The sequence below is a fragment of the Bos indicus genome, chromosome 22 (assembly GCF_029378745.1).
Source record: "Bos indicus isolate NIAB-ARS_2022 breed Sahiwal x Tharparkar chromosome 22, NIAB-ARS_B.indTharparkar_mat_pri_1.0, whole genome shotgun sequence".
Lineage (NCBI taxonomy): Eukaryota > Metazoa > Chordata > Mammalia > Artiodactyla > Bovidae > Bos > Bos indicus.
This window is the reverse complement of record NC_091781.1, coordinates 7625267-7642653: the sequence shown is the minus strand read 5'-3', so window position 1 is coordinate 7642653 and position 17387 is coordinate 7625267. Positions and strand designations below refer to the sequence as shown.

At 43.5% G+C, this 17387-nt stretch overlaps 1 protein-coding gene and 1 non-coding gene across 6 annotated transcripts in view; one reads left to right on the top strand and one right to left on the bottom strand.

The window, feature by feature from the left end:
- The first annotated feature begins 1036 nt into the window (after positions 1–1036).
- The window catches only part of UBP1 (upstream binding protein 1), a 64690-nt gene continuing 48339 nt past the window's right edge, over positions 1037–17387 (top strand). The window contains exon 1 of one of the 5 annotated variants that reach the window (XM_070777318.1): positions 1037–1480. In XM_070777318.1, the coding sequence (XP_070633419.1) occupies positions 1368–1480 (113 nt within the window). In that variant the 5' untranslated portion in view covers positions 1037–1367. Of the gene's footprint in view, positions 1481–8810; positions 16794–17387 lie in introns of those variants that run through there. The other 4 variants (XM_070777322.1, XM_070777317.1, XM_070777319.1 and 1 more) reach the window with 4 other exon arrangements.
- LOC139178738 (U6 spliceosomal RNA) lies at positions 10139–10242 on the bottom strand. The gene has a single exon (XR_011563232.1). It is a non-coding gene; the product is annotated as a U6 spliceosomal RNA (small nuclear RNA).

Below are 17387 nucleotides of genomic sequence, written 5' to 3'. Positions count from 1 at the left end.
GGTCCGGGTCCACAGTCAGCATCAGCAATAGACATGAATATGGGTATCCTTGACTCGACAGGAAAGACCCTGGATGGGAATACCCCTATGTCCAGTGAACTCCAGAACCATTAACAATAACAATAGCATAACAGCCTGAGACCGAACCCCTCTACCTCAAGCTTGCCAAACTGCTCAGGGTAGTTAGTAATCGAGATAACTTTCCGGAGCCCTTTCTCGGGAGCATTGATTGGCTTACACTCACGTCAATCAAGACTTTCTGCCTAACGGGTCGTTCGGGGCTGAACAGGCAATAGCCCCCTATTGGCTAAGACGCATAACCACTCTCCATCTATAGAGTGGGCAAAACCCAGAAACTACCTACAAAGACCACACGAGATCAAAGAACCTCCAGAAGTGGGGTTTAGGGCGGCTTCCTCCAGTACGGCCCAATTAATTCTCTCTTTTGGCAGCAAATTCAGTCCTAGAACCCGCCCAAGAGGAAGAGTTTGATTGGTGGTTTAGTATAGAGGCACGGAGACTCACGGGAGCCTGGATCAGGCGCTTGCCATTATTGTTCAGGTCGCCTGTCAATCAGCCTGCCTTTCGGGACGTGCGGAAACGGGCGGCCCTTTGGCTCCGCCTCTTCCCGGGCTGGCGTGCAGGGAGGCCGCCAGGCCGCGGAGGCTGGGAACCTGCCGTGTGGGCGGGGCCGCACGACTCTGCCCCACGGTTCCTTCACAGCTAAGTGTCGGGAGTGCCGCGAAACCCCGGGCGGTGCGGGGCGGGCCTGGCCCGGGGCGAGCGCGGGGGCGGGGCCGCGGCCGGGGCGGGGCCGCGGGAGGCGGAAGCGGCGAGCGAGCTCGAGCCGGAGCCTTGTAGAAACCAGGCTTCGGGCCGGCGGTGCGGGTCGGCGGGGTGGGCCGGGGCGGCTGGGCGCTCGAGCCGGGGTGGGCGGGCCGAGGGCCGGGGGTCGAGGCCGGTGGTAGGGTGACGGGCGGGCTGCGCTCCCGCTCCCGCGCGTTCCCGGGGAGGATGCGACCGGGGGCCTCGGGGCGGGGCGGGCGGCGGCAGCGGCGGCGCTAGCGCTAGCGGCGCAGGGGGTGGGCGGCGGCGGCATGAGGCGCGGGGCCGGCGCCCGCGGGAGGGAGGCGCTGCCGGCGGCCCGGCCGCTCCCGCTGCAGCTGCTCGCCGGGCTGGCCGTGCCCTGCCCGCGCGGCCCCGGCTGTTCTCATCCCGGCCGCCACCCGGGCCGCCGCTGGTGACCACTCGCCGCTCCGCCGGAGGCTTCACCCGCGCCCTCCCTCAGGACGCGCCCGCGGAGCTCCGGCCCCTGCGCCCCGCTCGCGGAGACCGCGCCGCGCGCCGGGCGGCGGCGAGGCCGGAAGATGGCCTGGGTGCTCAAGATGGACGAGGTGATAGAGTCCGGGCTGGTGCACGACTTCGACGCCAGCCTCTCGGGCATCGGGCAGGAGCTGGGCGCCGGCGCCTACAGCATGAGGTACCAGTGCCCGGGGGCGGGCGGGCGGAAGCCTCCGTCTCCTTGGGAGAGGCCTGCACGACCCTGGGCCTCTGCCCGCGCCATGGAGCCCCGCGGGCCTCTGCCCACCGCGGTGGCGGGCAACGGAGGGCGGCCCCGCAGTCTTCGGCCCCGCGGGCTGCTCCTGAGGGCTGCTCCTGAGGGCTACAGTTTTGCCGTAAAATACACCCCGCTGTTAGGATGACTCGAGTTGGGGGAAGGGGCTACCTCGCCTTGCAAATGATTTACAAGGCACTTAGAGCTGGAATAAGGTGTGCGAAATGGTAGGGCTTGTGTTGGGAAACACTCTCCAAGGTTTTGGTATCAGTTCCTACTCTGTTCTACATTGTAGTCTTTCCTGGTTACAAATTTTAATCTCTTGATGTTCCAATAGTAAGTATATCATAATTGGAAGTATCCGCATGGCACATTAACTTAGGTTTGTTTTTTTTTTTATTGTCTCAACGTGAGGTTTTTTCCATTGGGGGGTAGGTAATACCCTCCGAGGCTGTTTCCTTTTGAACAAGGCTTTAGGATGCACTGATTGCACCACAAAAACAAGAGTTTGTTTAGTCTCTGCTCTCTGTACAAGCAGCCATTCATTTTGTTTAGTTTTGAGAGGTTGAAACACATCTGAACTTAGTCTCTTGCCTTGATCCTGAAGAAAATTCGCTTATTTGTTTTTTCCTACCAGTTTGGCAGCTCTGTATTTTTATTTTGTAGTACTTTTTATGGAAAAACTGTTTGCGTATTATACGTTCATCCGATTGAAGTGTGAACTGCAGTGGTTAGGCAGCTTTTCCTTAGTGCGAATTATGTGAGATTTTCCATAGATGGTCTTTAACGCCAGGTGTCTTGAAAGTGCTGTCCAGTTTCTCCATGCAGCTCTAGGGGAAGGACAAGGAGAATGAAAAGTCAAGAAGACTTCTGGGTCAGAGCAGGCCTCACATGGTAGGGACTACTCAAAATAATTCGGCTTTTCAATCTTCAAGGGAAACTCTGAGCTGAAAGGTGGAGATGGTTTGTATGGTGTGGAAGCGCCTGGAGGAAAGCCTTAGGTCACCAGTCAGTGACCCTGACCTGATCTGTGCACTTCCTGAACTTGGCACTTCCTCTCTCTGCAGCTTTGAAGCCTGAGGGCTCTGGATGAGGTGGCTTATTTTCTAGAACAACTGTCTTAGTTGTTGAGGAAATTGAGCTGCTGAAAGTCCTAGGGTCACTCCTGTAGGCAGTATTAGAGGCACTGATTCCCTAGTGGGAACGCGAGCCATGCTGCTCCTGGAGACCTGGACTTGCCGTCAAGGCAGAAGAGAGCAGGTGAGGCAAATTCAGTGTTTATTCTCAATTACGGTGAGCGAAGGTCTGCTGCTGAGGGCTTTGCTTATTGGGGGCTATTGTGAGCTGTTATTGAGAGACTTCTTTAGATTTCTAGAGTTCTGTTTGTTTCAGAACTAAGTTCATTAGTTGGCTGTTTGTTTCAGCCAACAAATGAACATTTTGTTTGTGGCCTAGAAAGAAAATTTTTATATTAAACCTTTTTACTACCTTGTTCTTAATGTCTGTCATCTTTGTAATTCTGTGTCTGAAACAACACTTTCCATGGGGAAACTTTTTTCCAGTGATTGTCTTCAGTTAGTGGTTCCATGGTGTATGTCTTTTACTCTGAATTTTCAAGTATCTTTGAAGGCAAATACCACTTTTAAGGAGCCTGTTTATTTTTTTGGATTTAATTGGGTCCTCAAAATCTGAGAAGAGCCTGGAGACTACTTGCCTCTTGCAAATTCAAGGCCCTTCATTTGAAATGCAAACTTTGGCAGATTCCAAGATTGCTGTGATCTAGAGAAGGTCTGAAGAAAACTTGGGGCTGTGCAGACCTCCTTTGATGGCCTTGTGCTTCCCATGCCCGGCCCTGGAGCTGGGAGTGCCCAAGCCTCTCTGTTCTGCAGGGCAGTGGCCTCCTTAGGCATCCGGGAAGCGGCACATGCCCGAGTTCCAGGGAAGTAAGGCTTGTGATTTTTGTCTATTTCATTTCTTCTCAAGTTCAAGAAGTAAACTTGAGGTGCTCAACTTGAAATTACTGGAAAAGTGACTTCTTGATACAGATTTGCTCTGGAGGCAGCTTTGTCCATTTTTCTTTCAGAGTGAAGTCTGCTTATTGCATGTGCTTTTTGAATGCTTAAATCAAGAGGTATTTCTAAATAGTTCTTTTAGGAAATGATTGCTTCAGCTTTGGGGGAAGATAGCATGAAAGAAACCTGTGGTTTCTCTCAATAGTCTGACTTTGAAATGTATGTTTGCATTAAACAATGTAGGCTGATAGTATTGGATTATGATGAGGCTAATTTCTGGTGAAATCTTTGCTTCTTCCCTTTTGTTTTCTACACTCCAGTCTTCACTGTGTTTTTCTGGCTGCTGCAGATTCTGTTTGAAATGAGGCAGGTCATAAATATTTTTTAAAATCTAAGTTACAGTGTCGGAAGTCTAGAGATGGTTAGAGACCTTGGAAGGCGAATAGGCCAGTCCTGTTCTTCCAAGTGAGTAAACCTAAGCTGGTAGATGTTAAAGTGATTGTTAGTAAAGTGATTGTCAGTGGCACTACCATTTCAAGAGAGGACTGAGTTTCCCTTCACTGAATGAAGGCTTGAAACCCATTGTAACTTGAAATCTGGGTCATACATGTTCTGTAAAGTAAGGAGCAGATAACCAAAGGACTCAAAAAAGTATAACTCAATAAAACTCCTTTAGGAAGGTCTTTTGGGCCACCTGGTAATTTTCATTCCATCTTAAGGGTTCACAAAAAATATATAATTTATAGTAAGTTAGGTTTCAAGATTTAAGGAGTAATCTGAAAAAAATTTTTTAATGTGACTTCTTTATGCATAAAAATATTTTTTATACTAAATAATTCCCTTCGCAAAGGGCATTGGCCTGAGCTCTGTAAAACTTCACTATGGTTTAAATCTGTTTTGAAACAAAAGGTGTATTTTACATATAGTCTCAATTGGGAGGTACATTTGTAGTTTATAAATAATTTGCTAAATCAAAACTGGTTTGAGATGAAGACAGATTTTCTATACTGATTAAAATGTTAAAAGGTCAGTTTATAGTCCCTTGGAGGAAATGGGAAAATTTCAACTTTGTGATCAGTGTTAAGTTAATAAAAGACTACTGAGGATATATTTTATTATGTAACTGTTAATAGCTGATGGTTTTCTGTGGGTCTCATGCTAAAGCACAATGTTCTGGAGTGGGTGACATTTCTTGGAAATATAGGAAATTTTCAGAATCCGTGAAATTTGAAAATTTTATTATGGTGGTACCTGAGACTACTTCCAGAATTGGGAATAATTTCTATGAAATTCTTCATTTCACATTTCAAAAACTTTCTGGGTTTAATATTAAAAGAATTCAGTAAATTGTTGGTTAAAAAAAAAAGATACTTCATAGTGTCCACACTGGACTTTATAATTAATAACTAAATTATAATCAAATTCACTTAATCAAATAAAATTTATTACTTTAAAGCAGGGCTTGGCAAAGCTTTTCTATAAAAGGCCAGATAGCAAATATTCAAGGCTTTGTAGGGCAGAGAATCTCTGTCACTCTGTTTTGTTTGTTTACAACCTTTTAAAAAATATAAAAGCCATTCTTAGGTCATGGTTGTACAAAAACAGGCCAGCTGGGTTTGGCCTTTGGGCTGTAGCTAGTTGACCCCTGCTCTAAAGGATAGATTCTAATAATATACTTTGATTGCCTTGGAGAAACATTTGCTGAGTATTGAAACCTTATATTCAAAAAGTAATATTTATGTAGACTAAACCATTCACTCAGCTAATTTATACATATCCTATTGTTTGTCCATAGATTTCATTGTGTTCCATTTTTAAAATCGGGGTGGTCCCCGCACTCCCCTAAGAGTAAGTTCAGTGCAGTTTGTGTCCTTCGTTCGGTGTTGTTTGAAACTTGGTATTTTATTGATATGGTCTCATAATTTGATGTGTTTCATCACAGTAACACTTGCCAGTTTGCCAGGACAACTTAAATGTTTGCTTTTGGCGGAAAGGAAGAAAAAGATGCTGGACCCTTTTTTTTTGCTGTAGGTTCTGTCACTGAATTTACGAGTTCTGTCATTTTTGTTTTGCTTGCTTTGGAAACGGTTCTGTGCTGCATCTTGGTAGTAGAGTCTCTCTCAAACTTTGTGAGTTTATGAGTTAAGATTTACAAGTTAAAAAGATCGTGTAGAAAGCTGACATCTACCCTTTACCCAGCATCTCCTACTTCCATAATCAGAGTACAGTTTTCAAAACTGCCTTGGTACAGAACTATTACCTGAAGAACAAAATTTATTGGGATTTCACAGTGTTTTTTTTCTGTATTGCCTTTTTTCTAATCCATGTTCTGTCTAGGATCCCATATTGCATTTATTTTTTATTTCCTTCAATGACAATCCCTTAGTCTTTCCTTCTCTTTTATGATTCTGATACTTACGATATGTAGTAACTAGAAATGTTACGTTTTTAAACATGTGACAGTTTTTTGAAGGCAAACATAGACTATACCTATGAATACTATTCGGCTTTCCAAGGATTTCAGCGGAATGATTTTGAGGAGAGTAGAACCCTGTTGGTGTCTTTTTCTTATGGATTACTTTGTTTCAGTCTGTCTGAGTAGAATAGCATACTGTATATTTTGTAGTCCATTCATAATCAGAAACTTTTACATTTTACTAATTTATTTGAGAAAACAATTACAAACCATTATACATTATCACAAATATATTTTATTTGAAAACCTTTTCAAAATCAAACGTGAAGAATGGCATTCTCTTATACTTGCAAATTTATTTAATGTCTGGCATAGTAAAGCAGATGGATTCTCTTACCTGCTATTAGAGTATACTATTTTGGTTGACATAAGTGAAGAAAGTTCAGCCTCCCATAGATATGTGGTTGGAAAAGGAGAGATTATTTTAATAGCCGTTTCAGATCATGCTGGATATTCTTCTTTGATAGTATACCAGCATACCAGCACTTGACAAGAGGCAGTTTCTTAAAGTTGCAATGTGCAATCTGAAACTGTGTCAATGTACTTTTTATATTGTTACATTAGAATCAGTTGGTCTGTTTTGAACTTTGACTGGGTCTCTGAACCTGTGTACTTTTAAATGTGCAAGTATTGGTCATTTGGAAAATAATGATCTCTTGAGTTTTGCAGATCTTCTCAATGTTCTCATTTTTCACTATGCAATACCAAAAAATCACATTCCTTAGTATCACCACCGTCTCATCAGAGAAAGCACGTGGTGGAAGGAGGGTGCAGATTTTGTCATTGGTCACAAATGCTGTCATAGTTGTTTTCCTTGAAATAAAGGGCTCACTTTTGAGGAAATTTCTGTCAAATACTCAGAAATGAATAATCACAGTTTGTCAATGTTTAAGTAAAAATGATATTCTGTAAGAGAAGCTGCTTAATCCAGTCACAGATCAGTTTCATAAAAACCTTTTCTTTAGAAAACCATTGCACTTAGGTGTGCAACAGAAATACATTATACCTACCCAAGGACCAGTATTTAATAAAGTTAATGTTTTTGTACAATGACTGCTTGTGTAGCTTGGTGCTACCGCGTTGATTCATGCCAAGGCACCTGCAGTTTTAACCACCATTGGTTTTGTACAAATGTCAAGAGTGAAAAAGGCAAATAATGGTTTAGTATTATTCTGAGCATAGGTGTGACCTCCTGAACCCCTGAAAATCTCAGGTTCTCCAGGATTCCACAACCATACTTTGAGAACCTCTCATCTAACATGTGCCTAGAGTGTGGGTATTTAAAGTATTTTCTACTAAATTAAAAACAAACCCACTCTTAAGAGTTCAGAGAGCCCAGCAAAGGGAAGAAATAGGATTTGAAGTTGGGGGTCTGACCTCCACTTCTTTCCACTGCACCTGTTGGCTGCTCACCAGCGAATAACTAAGAAGCTTTCTCGAGGTGGAAGATGATCTTTCTGGATAGAAGGAAAATCACATGGGAATGCTGTATTTTTTTTTCTTCCTTATTTTATCTTTCTTTTTTTTTCTCTCTTATTTTATCTTTCTTTTTTTTTCTCTCTTATTTTATCTTTCTTTTTTTTTTTCTCTCTCTCCTCTTCTGCAGGACCTTGCCGAACTTATTAGTTCTAATAATTTTAGGGGCTCAGTTATCCTAGTTGATATCTTTAAATAGTGATGGGTTTGTTTCTTCCTGTGTAATCTTTACATTTAATTTTCTTGCCTTAGTGTGGGGTAAGCCTTAGCATTCACTGCAGTGTTGTTTAGAAATACCAAGAACTTGAGTCTTTAGTCTACTTACTGATTAGAGAAAATGCTTCCAAAGTTTCATAAATAGGTTGTCTCTGTTCCTAGCTGAGATTGAGCCTCAATTTTCTTTCTTTCTTTTTTTTTTTTTTTTTTTTTGTTCGCCTGTCCTTTTAAAAAACATTAAGCCTGTATCAGCTTCCTGTGAGCTGGGTAACTTTCTTTTTATGGGCTAAATATTTTTGTGTGCTGTGCTGTGCTTACTCAGTCGTGTCTGGCTCTTTGTGACCCCATGGACTGGGGCCCGCCAGGCTCCTGGGTCCATGGGATTCTCCAGGCAAGATTACTGGTGTGGGTTGCCCTGTCCTCCAGGGGATCTTCCTGACCCAGGCATCGAACCCAGATCTCCTGCATTGCAGGCGGATTCTTTACCATCTGAGCATGGGACTTAATTTTTTCTTCAAGGTTTTATAAAGCTTTTTATAAAGACAATCTGGATTAGATGATTTTATTTTATTTTTGCCTACACAGGTGTTTGCCTGTTTAAATTTGCTTCATGGACATAGGAAATTCACAGTTTATCTTAGTTGTGGGAATTTTTTTCCAGAGTTTTTTTTTAACTGATCTCTCCAATATTTGTGATTACACCATTTCTTTCACTCCCTGCGTTTCTTGTGTGTTTTCCTTCTTCCATGACCTCTTTCCGAAGTTTGTCTATATCTCGTATTTTGTAAGAAATCAGATTTTGGTTTTGTTTTTCTTGACTGTGTTTTCTGTTTCATCTTTGTGGTTCTTTCCTGTTGTTTTGATGACTCTGATGACTTGCTGTCTTTAGTTAGGCGCCTTCTCCTTTGTTTTTGGTCTGCTTCTAATCTGTTCGTAGCTATATATTTCTCTGTTAAGTTTCTGTCCCAGGTTTTGAAGGCAGCACCTTTGTTTCCATTCAGTTCCCCTGCCCCCCCCCCCCCTTTTGGAACAGTATTTAAATTTTTCTGTATTTTTATTTTTGACTTGCTATGTCTTCATTGCTGTGTGTGGGGTTTTCTCTGGCTGCAGCAAGTGGGGCCTACCCTCCAGATGCCGTGTGCAGGCTTCTCTTGTCGTGGAGCAGGGCCTCTAGGGTGCTCGGGCCTCAGTAGCTGTGGCACGTGGGGTTCAGCTGCCCCACGGCATGCAGGATCTTCCCAGACCAGGGACTGAACCTGTGTCCCCTGCTTTGGCAGGCAGGATTCTTAACCGCTGCATCACCAGGGAAGCCTGTGTTTATTTTCTTGTTGTAGTCTTCTATATATTCTGGATACTAGCCTTGATTACACATATATGTCACAGACAACTCTCTTCTACTCCGTGACACCTTCCCATTCTCTTTATGGTGCCTTTTAAACAGAAGGTCTTGATCGGGATATGGTCAGATTGAGCAGCCTTTCCCTACTCTGAGGTCATAACAATACTCTTCTAGTCTTTTCTGAAGGTTTATTACTTTACATATCACATCTAAGTTCACAGTCTCTCTAGAGTTGTGTTTTTTTCCTTCTGTTTTTGGTATTGTATGAGAGGAGGCCAGTTAGTTGCAGTTGCAGTTGTATGAGCCTGTAGTTTACCTAATATCTTTGAAAAGACTGTTTATTTCTCACCTTTTTTTCCATTTGAGCATTTTTATTTTTAAAAAATTTATTTATTTTAATTGGAGGCTAATTACTTTACAATATTGTATTGGTTTTTGCCATACATTGACATGAATCCGCCATGGGTGTACATGTGTTCCCCATCCTGAAGCCCCCTCCCACCTCCCTCCCCATCCCATCCCTCAGGGTCATCCCAGTGCACCAGCCCTGAGTGCCCCATCTCATGCATCAAACCTGGACCTGCGATCTGCTTCACATATGATAATATACATGTTTCAACGCTACCTTCTCAAATCATCCCCTTCTCAACCTTTTCTCACAGAGTCCAAAAGACTCTTCTTTAAATCTGTGTCTCTTGCTGTCTTGCATATAGGGTCATCGTTACCATCTTTATAAATTCCATATATATGCGTTAGTATACATGACACCCCACTCCAGTACTCTTGCCTGGAAAATCCATGGACAGAGGAGCCTGGTGGGCTGCAGTCCATGGGGTCGCTAAGAGTCGGACACGACTGAGCGACTTCACTTTCACTTTTCTCTTTCATGCATTGGAGAAGGAAATGGCAACCCACTCCAGTGTTCTTGCCTGGAGAATCCCAGGGACGGGGGAGCCTGGTGGGCTGCCGTCTGTGGGGTCACACAGAGTCGGACACGACTGAAGTGACTTAGCATTAGCATACTGTATTGGTGTTTTTCTTTCTGACTTACTTGACTCTGTATAAAAAATATGGAATGCTTCCCGAATTTGCATGTCATCCTTGCACAGGTGCCATGCTAATCTCTGTATCGTTCCAATTTTAGTATATGTGCTGCCCAAATGAACACTATTTCTCACCTCTCTATACTGCCATTCTGTTATAAATCCAGTGCCCATCAGTGATCTAAATCTGTCGTCCTGTTTGCAGATTCTGGATTCTGTCCTTGTGTTCTTGAGAAATACCCAGCTAGATGATGGTTTGTCATTACACTCTTGAATTTGATTTGTTAATACTCAGTTTAGGCTTTTTGCATCTATATTTATGGCTGACTTGAGCTTTTCACTTTCTTTTCTAGTTTTGTTTGTACCTAGTTTTGATGTCACAATTGCATAAGTCTTCATAAGGAATAAGGTTAATTCCTTGGTTTTTGTCCTGTCGAATAGTTTGTATAGGAGCTGCCCCTGAAAGTCCCATAGAACTCCTCTGTGAAAGTTTTCTCTGGGGGGAAAATTTTTAACCACAGTATCGGTCTCTGTAGCATTACTTTTCTTTTTAAGCCTTTTATATCTTTATGACTGGATTTGCTTAGACTGTGCTGGCTGTCAGTGGCTCTGCGTGGTCTTTCTCTGGCTGTGGCCAGCAGGGCCGCCCTTCGTCGTGGCGCCTGGGCTTCTAACTGCGGTGGCATCTCCTGTTGAGGAGCACAGGCTCTGAGCACTGTGGGCTTAGTAGTTGTGGCACAGGGACTCAGTTGCTCTGCAGCTTGTGGGCTCTTCCTGGACCAGAGATGGAACCCGTGTCCCTTGCATTGACAGATTCTTATCCACAGTGCCACTGTGGAAGTCTTGTAGTTTTTTATGTCTTAAAGTTTTGATGTTAATTTTTCTAGAAAATTGTTCATCTTATCCATATGTTCAGATACGTTGCTATAGTTGTTAGTGATATTCTCATCTTACTAGTTTTTATATCATTAGTTACATCTTTTTTCCTCATCTTTATTAGTGCCGTCTCTTTTTGATCAGTCTCTCCTAGACGTGTGTCTCGTTTTCTAGGGCACACTGGACCAGTCCTTTTGTGCACTTGACTCTGATTTTTTAATTTTGGCAGTGCTGTGTCCTTGTTGCTGTGAGGGCCTTTCTCAGGTTGTGGCTAGCAGGGGCTGCTCTCCAGTTGCAGCGGTGCAGGCTCCTCATGGCGGCTTCTTTTGCGAAGCATGGACTCTAGGGCACGCGGGCTTCAGTAGTTTCGGCATTTCTGCTCAGTAGTTGCGGTGCACGCTTAGTTGCTCCCCAGTATGTGGATCTTTCCGGACCAGGAACCAGGAACTGCCTTTTCTGCGCTGGCAGATGGGTGCCTTCCCACTGAGCCAGGGAAGCCCACTGTACTTGGTTCCTGTTTGTCGGGACTAGGGGAAGTTCCAGACTTCCAGGACACTCCTTGTCCTGTGTTCAGCACGGTGCTCTGCACTTGCGCATTTCTGTAGCCGGCTCCCCGTTCTGACTGGTTCCTAAAATTCTCCCACTTTACTCTCTGGAATTCTCAGTCTATCAGAAAAATCTCCCAAGCAGTCAGTGTTACGGATTGAATTGTGTCCCCCAAAAAGATATGTTGAAGTCCCAGGCACCCCCCCCAACAGTGCCTCAGAATGTGGCCTTATTTGGAAATAAGGTCTTCACAAAGGTAATCCAGTTAAAATGAGGTCATCAGGGTGGGCACTGGTTGAAGAGAACTGGTGTCCTTATAGAAAGGGGAGATCTGGACGCACACAGACACACATACACAGAGGGGACACAGAAGACACACGGGAAGAAGCTGGCCAAGGGCCTGGAGTGCTGTGCCTACAAGTGAGGGCACCCAGCCCCCGCCGCCAGACCCCAGAAGCTGCCAGAGGCCTTCCCTCCCAGTGCTCAGCCAACACCTGGATTCGACTTCCGGCCCTTGAACAGTGAGACAGGAAGCTGCTGCCGTTGTAAGCCTCTAGTTTCTGGTTCTTTGTGATGACAACCCTAGGAAACTAGTATAGCCAGCTTTGTCTCTTAATGCTGTCTTCCCCTACCCTGCTCTTGTGGAAACCTGCTGTCTGAGGACCCTTCTCCCCTGAGACCCTCTCAACTGCTGGGGGCTTACATTCACATCCCTGCTCTTGCACCAGGAGCCTGGGGAGGGATCCTTGCGGCTTCTCACAGCCGCCTCCGGACTGTTCTGTCTCCCTCCTTTTCTGCAAGACCCCCAGCTTTGAATTTCACGCCACTGATTGTCACCAGGCCCTCAGTGATTGCAGTCATCTGGTGTGGGGGTCATTTCTTATTTTATTTTTTATTTATTTATTTTTTCATTTCTTATTTTAAAAACTCAAGATCCCAGCTCACTGTCAAAGTGAACACGACTAGTCTGTTCACTCGTGGTGACTTCAGAAGATATTTAAATGGGCCTTCCAGCAGCCTGACACTTCCATTCCTTGAGTATCTTTCTTACAGCGACATTATCTCAGCTACTCAATCCTATGGTCATACATTAGACCTGGATTTACCCATCATGCGACCCACTGCAATCTCAGATTCAGAGTTCACCTGCTGCCCCCTGTCCTTCACTCTCTCCCTTATTACTCTCCTTCTGCCATCACTGCACCCATTAAAATTTATTAATACAACCACTGATATTGCTCTCATCACAATTTCTCACCCTCTTGAAGAGGCTTCCCCAGTGGCTCAGTGGTAAAGAATCCGCCTGCCAATGCAGGAAACTTGGGTTTGATCCCTGGGTCAGGAAGATCCCCTGGAGTAGGAAATGGCAACCCACTCCAGTATTCTTGCCTGGGAAATCCCATGGACAGAGGAGCCTGGAGGGCTACAGTCCATAGGGTCGCAAGGAGTCAGACATGACTGAGCGACTGAGCACGCACACATGTACTCTCTTGAGCTCCTGTTTTCTTCCCCAACCAGTTTAAATTTTCCTGGTCAATCATTGTAGTTACTTGCCCACATATACCCTTGTTCTCTTGCCCCCTTTTGCTTTATTCCCCGGTCCTCTTTTTTAACACAACCGTAACCCTGCTTAAATCCGATGCTTCCTTTCCGTTACTTAGGTAACAGGGTGGCTCTAAGGAAGCGCTGATCAGGCCTCACGGGAAGCGCACCACCTCCACTCTCAAGCGCATCCCTTTGCTGGTTGGTGGTCTCACCTCTGCGCCCTCGCCCAGTCCCTCTCCAGCTCTGCTTAAGGATGGGGTGGCCCCATCTCAGACCCACAACTCTTCCTGCCAGGGCCTACTTTCAGTAGAATTTCCATACTTGGTACTTTACTGAAAAAATTGGACTTTTGAAATATGAACACACACATACTGGCTTACAAGTTTTTCTTGATGTGCTTTTGGGCGTGGGTTCGAAAATTGCTTATCCTACTTTGGTTATTTTGGGTTCTTAAATCAGCGATTTAGTGTTACTTCATTGGTCCGGACTTTACTGGGCCTTTATATCAAATGCTGCCTCTGCCCGTTCTTTCCGCTTCTGAGACTTCAGTGTAGAATCTTCTCCCTTTCTCTCTTAACACCTCTTCGGCATTTTCTGTGCTGCCTTCTGGATAACTTTTTGTTTATGTTCCATTTTCCTTATATACTCTTCATTTCTGTGTAATCTTACTGTTAAATATTCATTCTTTATTTCTTTAAACAAAGTAAGCTTAATTTTATCATATAGGTTCAGTACTTCTGGCATCTTGAAGTCTTTGGTGGGTATTGGTCTGTGTCCAGTCAGGAAAATAGGATGCACTGAGCTGTCTCAGGCAGAGAAGGGTTTGGTGAAGTATTGACTGTGAAAGTGCTAGAAGGGTTCAGGGAGAAGGGCTGGCTGTTGGAGGCATGGCTGCTGCTGCCTTGAACTTCCCTGCAGCTGTGGTTGCCTGCTTCTGCTCTTTCCCACTCCCTCTTCATTTCCCTTCAGAGCAACCTACCAAGATTCCAGCTGGCAAGATGTCTTATATATGTAGTCTTCAGACCTCTAACCCTCTGCAGCAGAATCAGGAAAGCACTGAATGCCAACAGACAGGATCTGGAACTGGGTATATGCCATCTGTTGTTTTTGCTGTTGGTTCTTGCGCCTAAAGTCGTGTTTGTCTTTGTGTGCCTGGATATTTTTGGATACTGGCATCAGGATTACTTGGAATAATTCAAATCCTTGTGTCTTTTCATTTGCTTGTCAGATCCCTGGGAGACCTACCTGTCTGGAATATGAGGTTACAAAATCAACTGAATACCAGAACTTTTCTTATGGCTCATCCTGGTAGAAATTATGATCTCAAATTGTCTGGAGATCTGGCTTTTCACTTTAGTAATGATTGCATATCAGTGCTGCAGTTCATTCATCAGTTCAGCAGATATTTGAGCTCTTTTGTGCTAGACGCTGGGTTTGAGTCTGTGAAGAGAAACCAGTTTGGGGGGTAGTTACACTTATGGGGCATACAAATGTAAGTCTGGTATAGTGTTGGAAAGTGAAATGCTTTGTGGATAAATAGAGCAGGAAAGGAGCAGCTGGGAGTACCATGGAGGATTACAGTTGTCACTGAAAAGGTGACATTTGAATACAGTGAGCCAGTAGGACATCAGCAGAGTAGGCCAGTGCAAAGGCCCCGGAAGGGTTGAGGAAGGAGGCTGCAGTGACTGAACCAGGTCCTTCCAGGGACCTTGGTTTCTAAAGTGAGGTGATGGAGAGAGTGCAAAGGAATGAAATGGTCCAACTTCTATTTGCAGAGGCTCGCTCTGGCTGCTGTGTTGGTTGGAATTCATTGTCTTTCTAATAAAGTGAAAAGTTAATTGGGATTGCATCAGCAGATGATCTATACATGTTTATGTTTATTCAGGAGTTTTTAGCACCTACCAAAAGCATAGTAGGCTATGGAAATAAAAGTATTAGTCACTTAGTCGTGTTCGACTCTTTTCAACCCGACAGACTGCAGCCTGCCAGGCTCCTTTGTCCATGGGATTCTCCAGGCAAGAACACTGGAGTGGGTAGCCAGCCCCTTCTTCAGGGCCTCTTCTCAACCCAGGGATTGATCCTGGGTGTCCTGCATTGTAGGCAGATACTTTACTGTCTGAGCTACCATAACCAAGGGAATGTAATGGTGGTGGCCTTCTAGGATCTGAAGCAAATAAAATTTTATTTACTGTATGTAGCAGTTTATTTATAAATAGCCAATCTTCTGCAATCGGATGTCTTATGTATGTAATGATCAACCAAGGCAGTTAGCATTAAGACCTTAAAATTATTCTCCATGTCACTTTTTAGTATGATTAACTAAAGCATCTGATTTATAGCTCTCATCTCATTTTTTCCCTTTCTCACCAAGATAACTTTTTTTGTTGTTGTTTTGACCACATTGCATGGCTTGTGGGGTTTTAGTTACCTAACCAGGGATTGAACCCTGGTCCTCGGCAGTGAGAGCATGGAGTCCTAACCACTGGACCACCAGGAAATTCTCTCACCCAGAAAACTGTAAATAATTACATATATGTGAAACAGAATATGTATTTATTTTAATCTGCTGTGGAGCTACTTTGACTGCTGTAGTTGTTTCATAAAGAGAGCTGCTCTGAGTCTTAAAGTACCATTTTTAAGTTTCCTGTAAAGTTTTTATATCTCTGTTCTAGAAGAGGGCTGGAGACCATTGCTAACTATGCGTTCCTCAGTTATACTTTTGACTTAGAAGTGTTTTGACATTTTCTAGGTATAAATGAAGGAGAATTAGTGTGTAATTTAGTCCCTGAATAATCAGTCTGGTGCTTTAATAGAAATGTATGTGGGAAGAGGAAATACAGGGTTTCCCTTTCATTTCACTTATTCCCACATTTTTTAAAAAGTTGAATTTAATTAAAATGGGCCAGCCAGATATCTGTCAGTTAACAGCTCATAAGAACAGATAAACAGTTGAGACAAGTCTTTGAGGTCCTTGTTATAGTAGTTATTCATTTGGATGTTTTGCTGTTTTACTTCTTATTGAGAAATGGACATAGAAAAGTCATCAGGATATAAATGTACAGCTCAGCAAATTATCTTAAAACAAAACAAAACCCTACCCTTCACATGTTGATGGTGGAAATATAAAATGGTGCAGCCACTTTAAAAAATAGTTTGGCAGTTTCTCAAAAAGGTAGATAGATATATGAGTTACCATATGACCCAGTAATTCTACTTCTAGATATAAATCCAAAGGAATTAAACATGTCTACACAGAACATATACAAGTGTTCATAGCAGCATATTCGTAATAACCAAAAAATGGAAACAAGTTAAAGGTCCATAATCTGATGATGGATAATTAGCATATGGTGGATTCATACAATGGAATATCATTCGGCCATAAGAAGGAATGACGTACTGTACGTGCTACAACATGAATGAACCTGGAAATCACACTAAGTGTTAATAAAAGAAACCAATCACAAAAGGTCAGGTGATTCTGTGTGCGTTGTATATCTGGAATGGGCAGGTCCACAGAGACAAGCAGCTCAGCGGTTGCTCGGGTGGTGGTGGGTAGGGTGCGAGTATGGGGAGTGGCTGCTAGGGCTGTGAGAATTCTTTCTGAGGTGCTGAGAATGTCTTGGAATTAATAGCGGTGAAGACTGCACAACTCTGTGAAGATACTGAAAGCCACTGAAACATACGCTTTATAAGGGTGAATTTTGTGGTATGTAAAAGACAGCTGATTTTTTTTTTTAAGGCAAACCAGATAACATCCATGTGTGTTTAACCACTCAAGTTATAGAATATAGACAGTACCCCAGAAGATCCCCCCACCGCCTCCTGATCAATGCCCCAAGTTATTCTTGGGGGGAAAAAAATAGCAGCTGTTTATACTGCTACTGTTTGCTTCTCAGAAGAAGCCATTGTCTTAGACTGAGTGTGAAGCTTTATGCTCTCAGCACTTGGCTAAGCCTAGCAGGGAACTTTTTATAAAGTACCATTTTAATCAAATGCTTCTTTGTAATTTCATGGTGCCAGGGTGACCTACCTTTCAAAACAGGTGGCTCCGTACTCTTGATCTTTTTTAATAGAAATAATGAGTTTTAAGTTTTTAAAGAATTTTTTGACATAAGTTTGTTTGTTTGTTTTTTAGTACTAGATATATTATTAGCCTGATCTCTTTATCAGTAGTTTGGACTTTATTAACTATTAAATACTGCTTACTTTAAATATTTCTCATTTTAATACTTTTGCCTAATTATAGCCACCCACTCCTCTTTCTCCCACTAGATATATGGGTTATTGAAGCTATCTTTTG